Genomic DNA, 16960 nt, shown 5'->3' on the forward strand with positions numbered 1-16960 from the left:
AATCCCCAAAGGACAGTCAAGAAATCTGTATATGCCATTCATTCGAAATAGCCTACTTGATCTATGAATCAAACAGTCAAATCTCATACTGAATGTCACTGAAAAATATGCACAATGTATTTATATATGCAATGTACTTGCCTTGCATTATGATCATTGTACATTAAACTTAAGCATCACTTAATCAATTTTAACCAATATAGACACATTTATTAAAATTAACTGAATCTATAGGCATTGCAGGACAAGTAAGTAGGTCCAATGTCGACTAGCAGCATCATTTAGTTGACTAGTCTCCCACACCCAAACGAAAGAAGATATTTTGAAGATATGTATTTTATGGAGATATATATATTTAGCTTTCATTTGTTTTAGTTTTAGTACTTTTATGACTTCAACTTATTTTATTTCAATTAGGCTATTTGCTGAGGTAACATTTCTCATTTTCATTTAAGATTAAGTTTTTCATCTAATATTCATCTAATATTTATATTCTATTTTATTTCAGCTATTTCGATTAACAAAATTTTACCTGGCAGGTCACCTTATTATGTGACAGCAAAAAACATACAACACAAAACATCAGAAGGCACAGAGCTATATTTCCTAATTGGTCCTGACTGTGTTTCGACATTTGGATCTAAGGGACCGCTCTCAGCTCCTGCATTCAACTTCCACTTTCCTTGTATTCGACAAAGCTATTGAAAATGAAAAGAGGAAAAGGCCACATGAGGCTTTCCCAAACAAGGTTATTAAATGGCCACTGGATCAAAAAAGCGGTCCCTGAAATGCTTTTTAGTCAATCTTGCTTTTCTTATTACTGCTGCGTCTGTTTACAGCAGGGACAAAGGCTTCAAACAGCCAGTGGCCTGGGGAAAGACACATGAGGGAAGCAGCTTTCCCTGTTATTTAACACAGCCAGATCTTGTCTGGTAACACAGCTTTATCTCTTAGAAAAGAGGAGGGGTAATAAGGTCAGTCAAGCCCAGGAGACAAGGAAGTGAGACTCAGGAGAATGAGCGTGTGAGTTTTCTAGATAGCGAGAAGAAGAGACGGAGAGAAGGACAGTTGGACAAAGGTAAGCTAAGAGACAAATTACAACAACCACAAAGTGTCCTGCATGTACTGCTTAATCCAGTTAGGTGTATAGTAGGGTTATGCGAGGAAGTGACATCACAATGCACAGTCTGTCTACAGACAGCAAGATCTGACAACTGGAATGAACTCATACACTGTCTGCATAATAATTGCATCTGAATGCTGTGAGTGACTGCACACAACCATTTTTATTTTCACACGATATCAGGAAGTAATTACACACAGTGTGCACATCATTCTACTATTTAAATCACTACTTTGGAAATCATCCAGCAATGGATTATGCCATGCATCTGCAATTTCAGATGAAACTAACCTTGAGTGAAAACACCTTTAATTAATTTATAACCAAATTGGGAAACTCAAGCATTAAAGCCATGTGATGTTCGAATATCTTAACCTACAACTGGATGCTTGTTGCCCAAGATTTACATCAGTCTACAGCATTCCCACACCTTCTAACCAATCATTTTACCTTATTATTTTAGAGAGACAATGTTGAAATTAATTGCTTTCAATCTGAGTATAACAAATTTGTGGAATTTAGGTTTGCAATTATTTGAATTGAATTGGTGAATTCTTAGAATTGGAAACATTAATCCTATGCTGTCTACATTAATCCAGATAGATTTGAAAACAGAGTTTTCGTTTTAAAACGCTCTCCGCCCACACTAGCGTTTTCAAGCGTTTTCATCAGTTTGTCATCCACAGTGAAACGTCGGAAAACGCTAAATTCACCGCATAGCGCATTCATAAACCCTCATAAAAGCTCACTGAGATGAAACAGACAGAACAAAACATAATCAAGTTACTGTATCAAGCAATTCTTCTGGCAGGATCATTTTATTTAGCAAAATATCTCACCATTCACTGATGCGTCCAGGTCGCACTCACTCACCATTATATGTTTGGTCTAAAATGCAACTGCTCTCATGTTTTGCCGTAGGACAGCAAATGAGTGAATTTTCTGTCCTCTTTGCAGGACTGATATGAAGAGTGTGCAAAGTAACATGTTTTAGCAACTGAGTGAAAGTGAATAGCACATAACAGGTGAGCTTTAATGGACTTCCAAAGTCATACACCCATTCACTCCCATTATCAAGTTTGGAAGAGCCAGGACATTTTTTTAATATAACTCCGATTGCATTCGTCTGAAAGAAGAATGTCATATACACCTGGGATGGCTTCAGGGTAAGTAAATCATGGGCTAATTTTCATTTTTTGGTGAACTATCCCTTTAATGGGATAGTTTACCCAAAAATAAAAATTGAGTCATTATTTACTCACCCTGGTGTTGTTCAAATGCTTTCTTTTACAGACCAGACAAGGATAAAAAAAAATAAAAAATAAAATGTCCTGCTCACAATCATCCATATAATGGCAGTGAATAAGGGCTAGCTTCAAGCTTTGAAGAAAAAGATGCAAACGGATCAGAATGATTCCATGTAACTGTATTTTCAAGTATTCTGAGTGTATGGGTTTGGTGAAAAACAAAACAAACTAAAAAAACATATATTATTTTTTAGGGAAACTCTTAACCTTTGGTCAGCTGTGCACGGCTCATGACTGTGTGTTCATGAGAGCGTATTAGCGCAGCAGTTCACTCCAGTTCTCCCAAGACAAGCACACACACCATTTACAGAAATTAAGATTAATCAAAACAGTGCACAAAACTCTGGTTAGATGACCGTTGAAATGACAGTTGACTTATGTGACTGCAAGAATTCGCTTTGCTGTTGCGACAACTGTAACAAAACAGAGATCTTTACATCAAAGAAGAAAGCATGTGCATAATGTTTTTAGGAGCCATGTTTCGTGACATGTTTTATTACTCTTGATTCCTCGAAATGGTGCGCTTGTGTGTCAGTATGTGATATTTTGCAACTTTTCTTTAAAGCTTGAATCTGGTTCCTATTAACTGTCATTTTATGGATGAGCATTTTTTTTTTAAATGTCTCCCTTTGTGGTCTGAAAAATAAAGAAGAATATGGCATTAAAACAACACCAGGGTGAGTAAATATAACGACTGAATTTTCATCTCTCCCCTTTAAGAACAACATAGCATAGTATTAGTTATTGGTTCATGGAGTCAAAATGAATGTTTTGCTGTTGAGTAAGTGAGTCAGATCAGTCAGAATACATTGATCAACCTTTTATTTGTTTGATTCACAAAAAAAAAAGGCTCATAAATGTCATTCTCTAGAGAATCAGAATGTTTGTTTTGGATCCATTTTATGGAACCCAATCACTATTTTGATCTATTAACCAGCTCATAAGTGTCATTAAAATCATTCACATCAGAACTGGTGATCCTTGGTCGTGCTGTATTTTTTTTATTCAAAAGAACCAACTCATAAAATCATTAGCTCAGGACTTCAATGGTTGCACTAAAGGTTCTGCACTGAATAATATATGAAACCAGGAACTGTATTTAGTCTTGTTTAGAACAGTGTTTTTGTCCGCATGAATACATTTAGGTATTCCAGTAATTTTTAAAGTCCCCATGAACCAGAAGTTGCAACCGACTTTACTTCAGTGTTGTGGCATATTTCCAAGTGAAACAGAACATTGAATAGAGGGCGGGATTTTACTTTAGCGCACCTCCTCTTCATCCCTCGCTTATAGCAGACTGACGGTTGGAGGGGAGGGGTTAAGCGTTTTCAATCCAAGCCGTAACTAACATAACCAGAGAAGGAACGTCATTCTAGAGCGGAATCATATTTTTATATTTAAATTAAAGATTACCACAACAAACTTTTTTTTTTTCTTCTGTGTATTAACTTGCACGGATTAATTGTTCACCACATGATTAGTAATATGCTCAAACAAAGTAAAGAGGGTCAATTTTGATTTCATGACAACTTTAAACAATGATTCACAGTTTCAAATCACACTTTTAAACTGATTTCATTTCAAGTTGATCACATAGCTCTACTACAGTAAGGAGAAAAGTCTGGAGATCAAGCATGTGCAGTCTTAATGAGAATTCTCAGAGAATTTCAGAAGTTTTGTTGCCAGAGCCCCAGTATGACGAAAATACACTAGACTAAGTTCCCCCTCTTTCACACTGCAGATTGGCACATCTTTGGTTGAGTGGCCGTTTTGTGATAAGAAGCATACATTTTGAGCTAAATACAGTAATGTTTCTTTCTATAGCGATAAAATTTGAAAAACACCATGGAAGATGAATACATGCAATTTCTATCCTTCCTCATTCCCTGCTTTTCATTCATCTGTTGTACCTTCTGCATTAGCATGTGTTACCATTGGCTGCAGCAGAGCAGATGCGCTCTCCACTTTTTTTGGGGGAACATCAAGGGAAGTGAATTCAGGGACTTTTATCTCCTTAATTATGTAAATTATATGCCACTGATATTCCTTATCAAGACTAGAGGAAGCTGTGTTTCTTCCCTGGCAAGTTGCGAAGCGATAGTCTGAATCCATTCATGCTGAACAGTTTCTCCAAACTTGGTGAAAGAATTTCCTCTTGACTCACAATAGGATGGAAAAATTCTCGGCTCAAAACTCATTTCTCAGATACGACTCTAAATCAGTGCTGCCTTCAATTGTGTGCTACTTTCTCTTGTACAGCTGTGTAATTCATCAGCAAAGCCCTTAAAGCTCGACCGCTCTGTGAAATTCTTCAGCATTTACAACTTTAGTTGCAGCTTTATTCAAATATTGCTTTTAGCATTCTCCACACAATATCTATCACTGTTCAATTTGCACACCATTTACGCAAACATCTCTCGCTTGAACTCAGGTACAGTATTACATGCAATTCAGACTTACTTTAGAGCTTCAATTTTAAATCAAAGCAAATGATCAGAAAGCAGTGAATTTTAACACACTGAGAATGAGATGTCAGATAAAAACCATTTTGCAATCTGCCAAATATTTTCAAAGGATTATTCTGAGAGGACGTGAAATCAATTATATGCGGAATGATGTAGTTGTTACCACTTAGCATCTTATTGCCAATCTTGAGCATCTGAAGCAGGTCCTGGGAAGGATTGTCAGCATTCATTGAGGTACTAAGAGCTGATCAAGGTAAACAAGTTAAAATGGTTTTAGATTAATTAGAACATGCTGTTCTTTATTGCAATAGAATGACTAATAAGCTCAACTGCAGATTAGGATCATTGACAGAACCAACATGGACCCACAATTATTGCTATATGAATCAGCGGCTTGGATTTTGAAGAGTATAGTTACTGATTGCATCAGGAATTCAAGTCGACATGCAGAGGATAACAATAACCCGAGGGTACTGAGGTCACTCAAAACCGGTTCCAGAACTCTTAAAGACCATCAAGGAATGCCAAAATCTCACTGGTGTAATAAGTCTTTCACAATCGTAAACATTACTGACACTGCATAAAGGAGCATAAAACAGAACGTAGGCCTACCTGCTGTGAAATTGTAGCTCGCAGAAAATCCCATGGCTTCCAATTCACCATCCGCAACAAATTTTATCCATAGGTAGCGGCTGCTCGATCTGATGTATGGAGGGTTCTGCTGCCCACAGTAGCGTCCAATTATTGGAGAAAAGCCAAAGGGCCCGTCCCGGACTTCAATATGGTCAAATTTACATTCCCATGAAGGCTCTATTGAATACTTTTCATCAAAGAAAAGATCAATGCATTGTCTCGGGGGAGCTGCAAAGAGTGAAAAGAAATCATGAAGACTGACAGCTGTAATTTATGATGGATGATGTCATATGTAAAACATACTGCCATGGCAATACATAACAATTTTATGTTTTGGCAGATTGGTGGCTAATTCATATGAATTTTGTATAATCTCATTCATACCTTTTTTTTGTACAATATGCCCTTCTGATGGTTATGTTTAGGGGTTGACCTTCATGCTTGCATTCTTTCTAAAAACTGTTCACTTATGTACAAATGACATCATACAAATTCAAAAGAAATAGCAACCTTGTTGAATAATTATGTTTTCTAATGAGATTGGATTGGGTATGTCTGCCATTAGGACGTTTCACATGCATTTGTTGCTACTGGTAGAAAAAGCACAGTAACATCACACTTAATCGAAAGAAATTAGCACTAAAGATTGAAGACCACATGGGTTTAACAGTGGTTTTTACTAATAATATCTAAGTAATCTTATTATGACAGTAAAAGATCATCACGTATAAACCGTCAGATTGCAAGACAATTGCTACTAGCTTCTTAGTTCAATTTGATTATCAGCTCGCAGCAGCACTGCAGCACACAGTCCAACAGATGTGACTGAAAATTTTTACTGAAATCTAATTGCGATAATCAAACTGACTTCCAGATATTGAGAGATTGTTGATCTATAGATCCTTCTGTTATAAATGCAAATGAAACACTAGTGTTCTGTTTATTAGTATCATGGTGCTGCATGGGATTAACAATCAACTGATTGCTCCTGCATCCTTCACTGTGAGTGCAACTACGCTACTGAACAGTTTAAAACAACCCCCTCCATCCCAGTGTCACATGAAAGATTTGCTTGTGAGCTGCATTTACTATTTGAACAAGGTTTTTTTTTTTTTTTTTTATACCTTCAATGATGTAGATGCATTCTCGCTCTGGGGGATATTTGTTTGGGTAATTGGGTGAGGTGAAGAGGCCTCCCTCTGGTTCTTTCACCCAGGTTCCACACTGCCCTGCCGGCTGCACTCCTGAATTGTTTTTCACTGAGAGAAAGCAGTCAAATGTCAGAGATTGCCAGGAAACATGGAGATAGAAAGTGGGTGGGTATTCTGTGACAAAACATCATTACCTGCTTCCTTCTTTGTTGCCCCAGACAACCCAAGCATGAGAAGACCTGCAACAACTGCGACAAAAGATTTAAGATCAAAACAGCATAGAATCACGTGGACTCATTATGAACATACAGCTGGACTGAAGGATGTTGTTCCTACTGCACTAAATCACAAAACAGAAATACTTCAAGGAATGGTTGAAAATCAGGGATCTGAAACCTTATCCCTATAAGGAATTTGGTCTATACCTTGAAAAAGTTAAAAGTTACACTTATTTCTATTAGTGTTTAACACAATACAAAATAAACGCAAAATAAAGAATTTCATTTATTTGTTTATTTAGGTCTTTATTTTCCATTCATTTTCCAGACTAATTAACTTGTAAATTTGGGAAAATATATATTTTTTAAACTTCAGCTTAAGCTAATTGTTTTGGAGTATGTTAGCCGGCTAGTTGACTATATCTACTGATTAAAGGTTCACCTTAACATAGTATGTCCAGCAAGTAGCCGCTTTGTTTTTTTCCTAGATGTTCTTCAAACTTCAACTATAGCTAACAACTAGCTTAGACCATTAATGATCATCTTGGGCAAGCTAGATGATAAGAACCAAGTAAAAACCAGCCTAACAACTTTAAGCTGGTATGTTTGCTGGTCCAAAATGGTTTACCAGCTTATGGACCAGCAAATCACCAGCAAGAACCAGCTAATAACCAACTTGCACCAGCTAATGATCATCTTAAACCAGCTAGAAACCAACTACCATCTTAAGCTGGATTTCCCAGCAGGGAACAACATGCAACTGGGAAAATATGATATAGGCTAATGTCCTGGTGCATATGCAGTTGTATCGCTTAATTTAACTCTAAACACATGAAATGATTTTAATCAGTTTACAATCACACACAAAGTTCCTAAAGGAATAAAGGACACACCGGTAAATTCAAATAGACCGCATGCGTAAAATGAAAGAGAGGGAAGAGTGAAGTTAACTGGCTGCTAGACTCACCGTGAAGGAACCTGTTCCCATGTACCATGTCTATTCCTTTCACAAATGGCTTTCTCAACTAATTCCATTTAGATCGGGATACTTTAAGAAGAAAAGATGGATATTTCCCCCAAAAAATAAAAAATAAAAATAAAATCACAGCATATTGTCAAAAGCCCTGAATTCATTTCACTAAATTAATAATGACAATGGAGATTCCAGCAGAGATCCACAACTATGCATTAGTAGTTTCGTATAAAACCAGAAAAAGATGTAAACATTTCCATCCAAACGTTTCCAAACCCCTCTGGTGCTTTTGATGGATTAATAGGTCCGTCATTAGCTTTTCCTGATCGCTCCACCTTTCCAGAGTCACCACGAAAAGATTCATAAAAGGCTGGAAAATCTTCCTTCCATCTCTAAGGAACATTTATCAGAGTATCCATTCCAATTCATTTTGCCATTGTTGAGCAAAGCCAACTTCAACAAGCAAACTCGCAGCGGCAAGAAACGTGTTTAGAGCCTCATTCCAGTGTTTCCTCGGCAGTAGCCCAAATGCAGTACACAATCCCGTTCCAGCTTCCCTTCACATCAAAGAGTTAATTCGTATCATCGCTCCTCTCCGGCCATTCATTATTTTCAGTTCTTCAACAGAGTTATGTCAACATGATGCGGCAGCACACGGAACTGTTCGTCATAGGCTATCCACTAAAGATAATGTAGATGATTCTCTTAAAGAAGCACCGCAAAGCCGGTCAGACTGCGGGATCCAATGACTCCAACACCTCACACGGCACCACTAGAGCAAAAATTTAGAGGGATAGGCAGAAAAAAACCTGTATGAGGAAAAGAAACAACATCTAGCCAGAACTACTATCAGCATCTTCAGTATTAACTGCACCTGCAGTGCTGGATTGGCGAAGAGCATCTGCAGCCTGCGGACATTTGGAGTGAAGTAGCGAAGCATGCAGACACTGTAAATTCATTCGAGGGTTTATACGTGGCTCGTGTGAGCCAGTCAATTTCTGCCAGGAAAAAATCACTCTGTTTATCTGGCTTTAAAAATGTTAACTTCATTCATCAATAAACTTGACGCGATGTAAATATGGTGGAATCACTCGCGCTGCTTTCTCTCCAATGAATTAATTGTGCGCAGTGTTAAGCAATTATGTTTACATGAGTTTGTCATTCACGTGACAATGGTTCGTAGAGTAATAGCCTATTGTGTGTGGAATATTGAATCGTCTTTATCAAATGATCTTTGAAAAGAATAAAAGACTACATTACACATATTTACTACTGATAAAAGATACCCTAAAAGATACTATCTATCTATCTATCTATCTATCTATCTATCTATCTATCTATCTATCTATCTATCTATCTATCTATCTATCTATCTATCTATCTATCTTATTTTGTCTGAACCCAACAGTTTTTTAAAAAGCATAACAATAAATCTATTTTCCAATAGGTAAGAAAAATCTATTCTTTGAAAACAAGTTTTGGTATAATTTATATTTCAATTTAACTACAATAGAAAACTGTCATATATATTATTCTTCATAAATTATAAGGCAATTCCTACCTTACTTATAAAATGAACTTGCAATTAAATTAAAGTTAATTTATGACAGAAAACACTGCTCACTATACTATGCGTTTTGTATGAAAGAAAACTCTTATTTCATTAATAGATTAGCATACAGGTAAATCCTATTATTCTTGCTGCTCCCATTATAAAGAAAGCTATATGCAATGAATGCCAAACTCATTTTTGTTGCCTAAAATTGTTGCGTGCGTGGTTTTCACAATATTTTGGCAACCTCTTTCCATTTCATACCAGAAAGTACCGGAAAGTGCCATTACACAGAGTTTTTTCATTGTCGTATTTGATTAAACTTGTCTTCAAATTTACAAGCATCTTACTGATTAAATTCGTCTTCAAAGTTACAAGCATCTGAAGTGATTTTTATCCTGTAAATGTGCCTTTACCTGATGCAATAATCTCATCAACCACGTGTTTGTAGAACATCAGTCTCCCTTAACCCTCTGCTGCTGTTCGGTCAATTTTTACTGGAAAATTATATGTTTTTTTTGTTTTTTTTTAGAATTTTTTACATCATCGTAATGGCACAAAACATGATAAAAACAAATCACACTTGTATTGTTCGTGGTCAAAAATGACTGCATTGGAAATGAATGTGAGACGAATTTCATCAAGTTGAAAACTTACTGAGCCAAAACAAAATCTTACAGTAAGTTAATTTCTATATCAACCTTTAATCTAATTTGTTTAGTTTTTTTTTTTTTTTTTTTTTTTTTTTTTTTTTTTTCAGTTTTAGAGTAAATAATATTTTGGAAAATATATATTGCATACAAAATTTATTCATACAACAACTTTTCATAGTAATAAACTTAAACTTCTATAACTGTTTTTTTTTAAGTTTCACCTTTTTAAAACGTTTTTTCACTTTAGCTATAATCTGCTAAGTGTCTTCTTTAAACAGAGACCAAACTCTAAAGTGCTCCAAAGCATTCAAGATTTACGCCAGTTTAAGTCTAATTTCATTTTTTAGGTCTATGCTCAAAAAGTGGTTAACAGGGTAATAAATGGATTCTAACTATTCAGTAAATACAATTTAGTAAAATTACCTAAAAAAATAAATGAAAAACAAAATTCAAAAACATTATAGTAGACTACATTCATTTCACTGAAAAAAAAAAAAAAACCCAGCCATTTTTGACACGAGCAGGACCAGAGGGTTAAGCATGCTAATGTGAAGTACACTGCATACAGCTAATCTTTATAGAACATGAAAGTCAGCACTAAATCAAAGGTTTTAATGTATACACAGACAGCCACAGTCAAAAATTGAGTTATTAGAAGAAATTGCCCCTTTTCAATGATCAAAAAAAGTTTAAGAACTCAGAAATAGCTTGCACAGTTTTTCAAGATTTGGATTTAGGCACATATTATGCGCTCGAAAGTGTGCCTTCGACCCAAATAGGCTGTCTGACAACTAAGAGTGTATTGATGTTGACAGTAAAAAAGCAGTCTGCCCTGCCCTAACAGTCCCCTCACTCAGTAGCGGCTGCTTTAACAGAGCTAATGATGGGCCACTCCATTAAAACACAGCTCTGAGAAGCAAACTCTGACACTGAATGTATTAATCTTCAGAGTAATATGCTGAAGCTCAGAAAAAAAAAGGAAAAAGGGTTGACATTGAATGTGGGGTTTTCCTAAAGAGATATTTAAAGCTTAGTTTCTTTATTAAAACATATTCTTATGTTTTTAATGTCAAAAGCAATCAATATTAAAGTCACCATGAAATCGAAATTGACTTTTTTTTCCCTTCAATGGAATATTTCAGTATTTATTATAAACGAATGATCTATGCTATTTGTTTTAATCCATGTACCTTTGTAAGCTTTAATCAAAATAATTTCCACTTTCTCTTGTAAGAACATCTCTTCTTTGATCTGATGATGTGTTTACTGGCATGAGGGCGGGACAACCTGTCACTCACATGACATCACAGTAATAGTAACCCCACAATGATCCAACAATCCAATCAATTCCCAATGGACAAAATCAAGTCCCACCCTACATATTTTCTTGTTTGAGATATTCTGATATACGTCACAATAGGCAAGAAAAAACTATTGCAACTTCTGTTTTATGCCAACTTTAATAACAAATTGCAATCACAAACAGATTAAAGCTGGTGATTAGTAAGGAGCAATGGTAGAGCTCCTGCAGATTAGTATTGTTGGAAAATTCCAGCAGTTATGAACGCTCAATAAGTTCTGTCTCACGGCAATGGCAGTATCAAATTTAAAAGTGGCCTCAGGACTTGATTTATTTCCTTAGACAGATAGCAAAAGAAAAAACAAACAGATCCTTTTCATCACTATCAGCCAATAGTACCTGATAGGAAAGCACAGGAGAGGCCAGATTGTTTTTGTCGAGTGGTAGTGCTTCTCGAAATTGGAATTTCCTCAGGAAAACTCTGCAAGAAGCTGTCTGAATATCTTGCACCGGACCTTATTTATGAAAAGATACTCATGTGATTTATGCAGCAGTCTATTATCATTATCATCCATCACTGTCCATAAAAACACCAATCAAAGGATTTAAGGCCCGTTCACACCAAGGGCGATAACTAGATAACCATAAAGATGTTTTTAAAAATCGTCCTAAATATAAAAGATAAAGAGTCCATACCACAACTATAACAGCACAGAGAAACAATATCCTTGAATCACTTTCAGAACAATTATTTTTCTGGCTTGAGAACTATAAAACAATGGCAGCCAATCAGAATCCATCCTGCTTTTTAGAGCTCATTTAAAGCGGCAGACGACAAAACTTTAGTCATCTTTCTTGTGAATGCATCTTTACTCATCAAAGGTTAAAAAATCCTTTAAAAAAGTGTGGTTAATGAATTAGCATTCTACACAACCAGAGTGAAGTTTTTTTTTTTTTGGTCTATATAGCTTCAACAAGGCACTGTCAGAGGGATTTGAATATAAATGTATACACGCTAATCCTATTAGAGATCTTTTTGTTATACCGTATTTCAAAAGCTGCAAGACTCTGCAAAACCAGTTAAATATTTTTGTGACCAAATCACTCAAAATTCAGCTCACCGATTGGTTATTTTAGGGATGACTAATGACAAAATGGCAATTATGTAAATAAGGGCTTATCTTGCTTACTGTATGCAACACCACAACTGCAGAGTTCAGTTGCTTCAGCTCATGTGCAAAAAAATATATGAGGAAATATGCAACCTATGAAAGCAGTTCGTTCTTCATTCCCTAAAAAGTAACCTAATTAAGGTGTGAATCTCTATCATTTGAACTGAGATAGTTACGGTTCTGCTGTTTGTAATTAAAAAGCTCGGGGGAGAGATGGATATACACATAAACACTACATGCATGAGTAAATGAGAAACAAAAATGAGTATAGCCTCTACTGAATTTAATTAACTTTTTTTCTGATAAAGTGATGCATATGAGCATTTACCAATATTAAAAACAATTAGGGGGTGGGGCATTCTCATTCTAGAGAGCATTTGATTGGACAAAATAATGGAGTGCAGGATGAGTCATCAAAACTTTTCCCTTATTTTCCCGACTAAATGCATTAATCTGCTAAAATATTTTTTTGTGAAGTATAGATAAGCATTTATTCTTGTCAATAAGATTAGATTTACTTATATGTTAAACAAAACAGCATGCCTTCAAGCGATCTGGCTTGACTGAGAGACCGAAAAGGTTTTATTTAGGTATATTGTAAAGCACTGGATCAGAAACCTTGTCTTATCCTCGTTGATGCCTGCCAGCATCACGTTGCATTTTAAGAAAAGATTGAGGTTAAAGGAAGGTGAAATAAGAGGCTGTCAGTCTTCTATGTAGTGCTTAACTTATCAGAGTGTCACACATTATTCACTAAGGCTTGTGTGTAAAGCTATCTTACCACATTTTTCCCACTAAAGAGGAAAATATTGTTTATGAGATTGAGGCATTCTTGAATAAAGAGTGCCTTTGTGTAAAACGTTATTTTGTCAGGATCACAACATAAACTTTAATTTCTTGTATACCTTATGAATACTAGAAATATGTAAGAGTATTATGAAGTGACTTCAATGATCAATAATGTAAACAAAGTAGCGCCATACATCAGATAACACCAAAGTCTTTGCACTTGATCACTTGTCTACTTACTGTATTTTCTCTTCCTGCATTTTGGTCCAAGTGTTCAAGTGTGTGGAGCTTTTGATTATCCGCACACTTATATAGTGTAGTAAAAAAGAAAGTATTTACAGAACTTTATTTTGATGTTCAATTCTTTCCATAAAAATTAATAAAATAAACTTCTAAATGTTTGTTCAGTAGTCCCTATAACAGGCGACACAATTTTGTAATTGTGGTGCTTATAATTAAGTGATAAAAAGCAGTTGAAAATGTTGTACAAAATACACTCTGAAGCGGTATTCAAGGGTTTAGTGTGTGTTAAAGGACAAGTTCGGTATTTTACACTTAAAGCCCTGTTTACAGATCGTTTCTGATGAAATAGAACGGTTAAGATTAAAATTTGGACACATGCTGCTGTCCCGAGAATTTTAGGTTTCTTTCGCTCCCCCCCCCCCCCCCCCCACCTCCAGAATGGCTGCATATGTGCACTGGAACAATCCTTTCTAAAACGCATTAAACATTCGTTTACAAAGACGTGAAACTCACCGAGTGGTCAGGGGTGTTCACTGATATGCTCACACAAAAATCGCTGCAAAAGATGCTTTCCAACAGGTGTTTTAACATTCGTTGTAAAACTGTGGACCTATTTTTCCAAACGCCTCACACCCGTACATTCTTCCGTTGAGAGCTTGAATAATAGACACTCCTACAGAAAGAATACAAACAACCCCACTTCCGGCGGAGTAATACCGTACAGCACATCCAATACAAGTCAATGGAGTTGGACAAAAACTACGATAAAACCTGTTGGAAAGCATCTTTTGCAGCGATTTTTGTGTGAGCATATCAGTGAACACCCCTGACCACTCGGTGAGTTTCACGTCTTTGTAAACGAAAGTTTAATACGTTTTAGGAAGGATTGTTCCAGTGCACATATGCAGCCATTCTGGAGGTGGGGGGGGGGGGTGGGGGGAGCGAAAGAAACCTAAAATTCTCGGGACAGCAGCATGTGTCCAAATTTTAATCTTAACCGTTCTATTTCATCAGAAACGATCTGTAAACAGGGCTTTAAGTGTAAAATACCGAACTTGTCCTTTAAAGGGATAGTTCACCCAAAAATGAAAATTCTGTCATAATTTACTCACCCTGAAGTTGTTCCAAACCTGTATGAATCTCTTTCTTCTGCTGAACACAAAAGAAGATATTTTGAAGAATGTCGGTAACCAAACAATTGATGGGCCCCATTGATTTACACAGTATGAAAAAGAACTATGGAAGTCAATGGGCCAACTGTTTGCCAGCATTCTTCAAAATATCTTCTTTTGTGTTTAGCAGAAAAAAGAAATTCATTCAGGTTTGGTACAACTTGAAGGGTGAGTAAATGATGACAGAATTTTCATTTTTGGGTAAACTCTTTCTTTAATAGCACTGAGGTTTGGTGTCTTTAAGAACTGGGACAGTCTTGCGCACTTACTTCCTGTTGTGTGCAAGCGCTCTCAAGTGCCCAAGACCGTAAGTGTATTTGGACAGGTCTATTTTCTTCTTAAAGTCGAGATGAAACGGAAGTTGTGAATGTTTTTTCTTTCCTATTGTGATGTATATCTGGGCGGGATTTAATTTTGTCCAATGGGAATTGATTGGATTGTGAGGTTGAGATTCATGTGAGTGAGAGGTTGTCCCACCCTCGTGCCGATAAACATGTCACCAGAGAAGAGAAGAGGTATCACCTATTTAGAAGGAAATATTTGAGTTTGCTGTTTTGTTTTTATTGGTTGTAGTGAAAATGACTTAGAGAATGGTAATATTACTGTAATATTGTGATGATGACATCATAAATAGACATACATGCAAGGAATTGACTTTTTTTTTTTTTAATGGCCAATTTTTCTTAGCGGAAGCTTTAAAATAATACACATATTTTTTTCTTAGCAGAAGCTTTAAGATAATTATAAAATGATTTTGATTCAAATCAATGTTTCATGTCTGTCACGGAGGCATATATAAATTTGGATTTTATACATTTATTTTTTATTCAAACAAAATCCTACCATCTCCTCCCTTCCTCTCTCATCCTCATCCTTTTCACCAAAAATGTGTTTAATATATATATATATATATATATATATATATATATATATATATATATATATATATATATATATATATATATATATATATAATTTGCAGAGACTAACTATTTGCAGAGACTAACTGCTTTATTAGTTGACAGTAATTGTCAGCTCACAGACTTGGACGAGTTTTGACCCTAAGGCATGCAGAGGCAATTTTAGTACATGTCAGTAAGTCCCGATGGCCCTGAAGGATATTCAGTGATACCAGCACCATTTTTGTTGATATATTTTAAAAAATGCCCTCAGGATTTTTCCCTTGACGTCTTAGATTTTTAAAACTAGAGAAAACTATATTTTCTTTGTGTCATTCAGCATTTATTGTTTGGAGGGTTTTCTGACAGTCTATAGGAAAATGCAATATGGCTCATCTTCAGCTTTGTAAATGAAAACAACGAGATTTTGATAATAAAGACCACAATGGAATTATATTTAATTGCCTCTGGGTGTCTTGCTTCACCTCATATACCTTTTCCTTTTCTTATCTAATAAGGACTATGTCTTCCTGTCAGTTATTGTCTTATTTTCTATCTATATCCTTGATGTTAGCCATTTTGATATCTGTCATATTAGTTGGTGCAGACAAGACTGCATTATGAGGCCCCTGGGCACACAACTTTGGGGGCCCAAACTGAATAATGTGCACAAAACAACAAAAACATTGGAAGAGTTTAGAAGAATGGAAGAATGAGTTAATACAAAAGTAATGTGTGCACATTTTGAGTATGCTGTTCTAAATATGTTGAAAACTATCATACTAGCTACTTAATGTGACAGACTGGGGCTGACTGACAGGATGTTTATTATTCAACACTTTCGCACATTGTACACAACAAATGACTAAATGAATGCAAAAAGCATCAGAGGTACTGTAGATTTCTAATTGTCAAGTGCTATTGCTAATGCATTTTTGCTAGGTTTGCATGTTTCTAAAATAATGAGGTTGTTGGTTAGATGTTTTATTTTCTTTAATTAACTTTATAACTGCTCAGAGTTGATGGTAAGGCTTAACAAGCGACATTTTAATGAATTAACACTAGTTTTCAAAAAAGTCCAGCTTGTCCTGGCCATTGGCTTTTTGCTCTCTTCAATCTGGTCCTCATTCATTTTGCCCCTGTAGTTTGGCTCTGCAATTCATCACTTGACCTCATTAACATGATGGTAGGGGAGGTAGAACCGACTGCCGAGTGTCGCTCCTCGGGCCCCATCACCTCCATAGGGGAAAGGGACAGCCACTTCCCCTCTTAACCACAGGAAGCTAGAGCTTCTGGCTCTTCTTGAAACG

General features: G+C 36.0%; 1 protein-coding gene across 3 annotated transcripts in view; it reads right to left on the minus strand.

Annotated features, from left to right (window-relative positions):
* neto1l (neuropilin (NRP) and tolloid (TLL)-like 1, like) overlaps positions 1-7963 on the minus strand; it is a 108479-nt gene extending 100516 nt beyond the window's left edge. For all 3 annotated transcript variants that reach the window (XM_079862602.1, XM_079862604.1, XM_079862603.1), the window contains exons 1-4: positions 7865-7963; positions 6874-6927; positions 6653-6787; positions 5508-5756 (exon numbers count right to left, since the gene is read on the minus strand). In XM_079862602.1, coding sequence (XP_079718728.1) covers positions 5508-5756; positions 6653-6787; positions 6874-6927; positions 7865-7892 — 466 coding nt within the window. In that variant the 5' untranslated portion in view covers positions 7893-7963. The remainder of the gene's footprint in view (positions 1-5507; positions 5757-6652; positions 6788-6873; positions 6928-7864) is intronic.
* Positions 7964-16960: the final 8997 nt, after the last annotated feature.

This window comes from Squalius cephalus, assembly GCF_949319135.1.
Source record: "Squalius cephalus genome assembly, chromosome: 25".
NCBI classification, from domain to species: Eukaryota; Metazoa; Chordata; class Actinopteri; order Cypriniformes; family Leuciscidae; genus Squalius; species Squalius cephalus.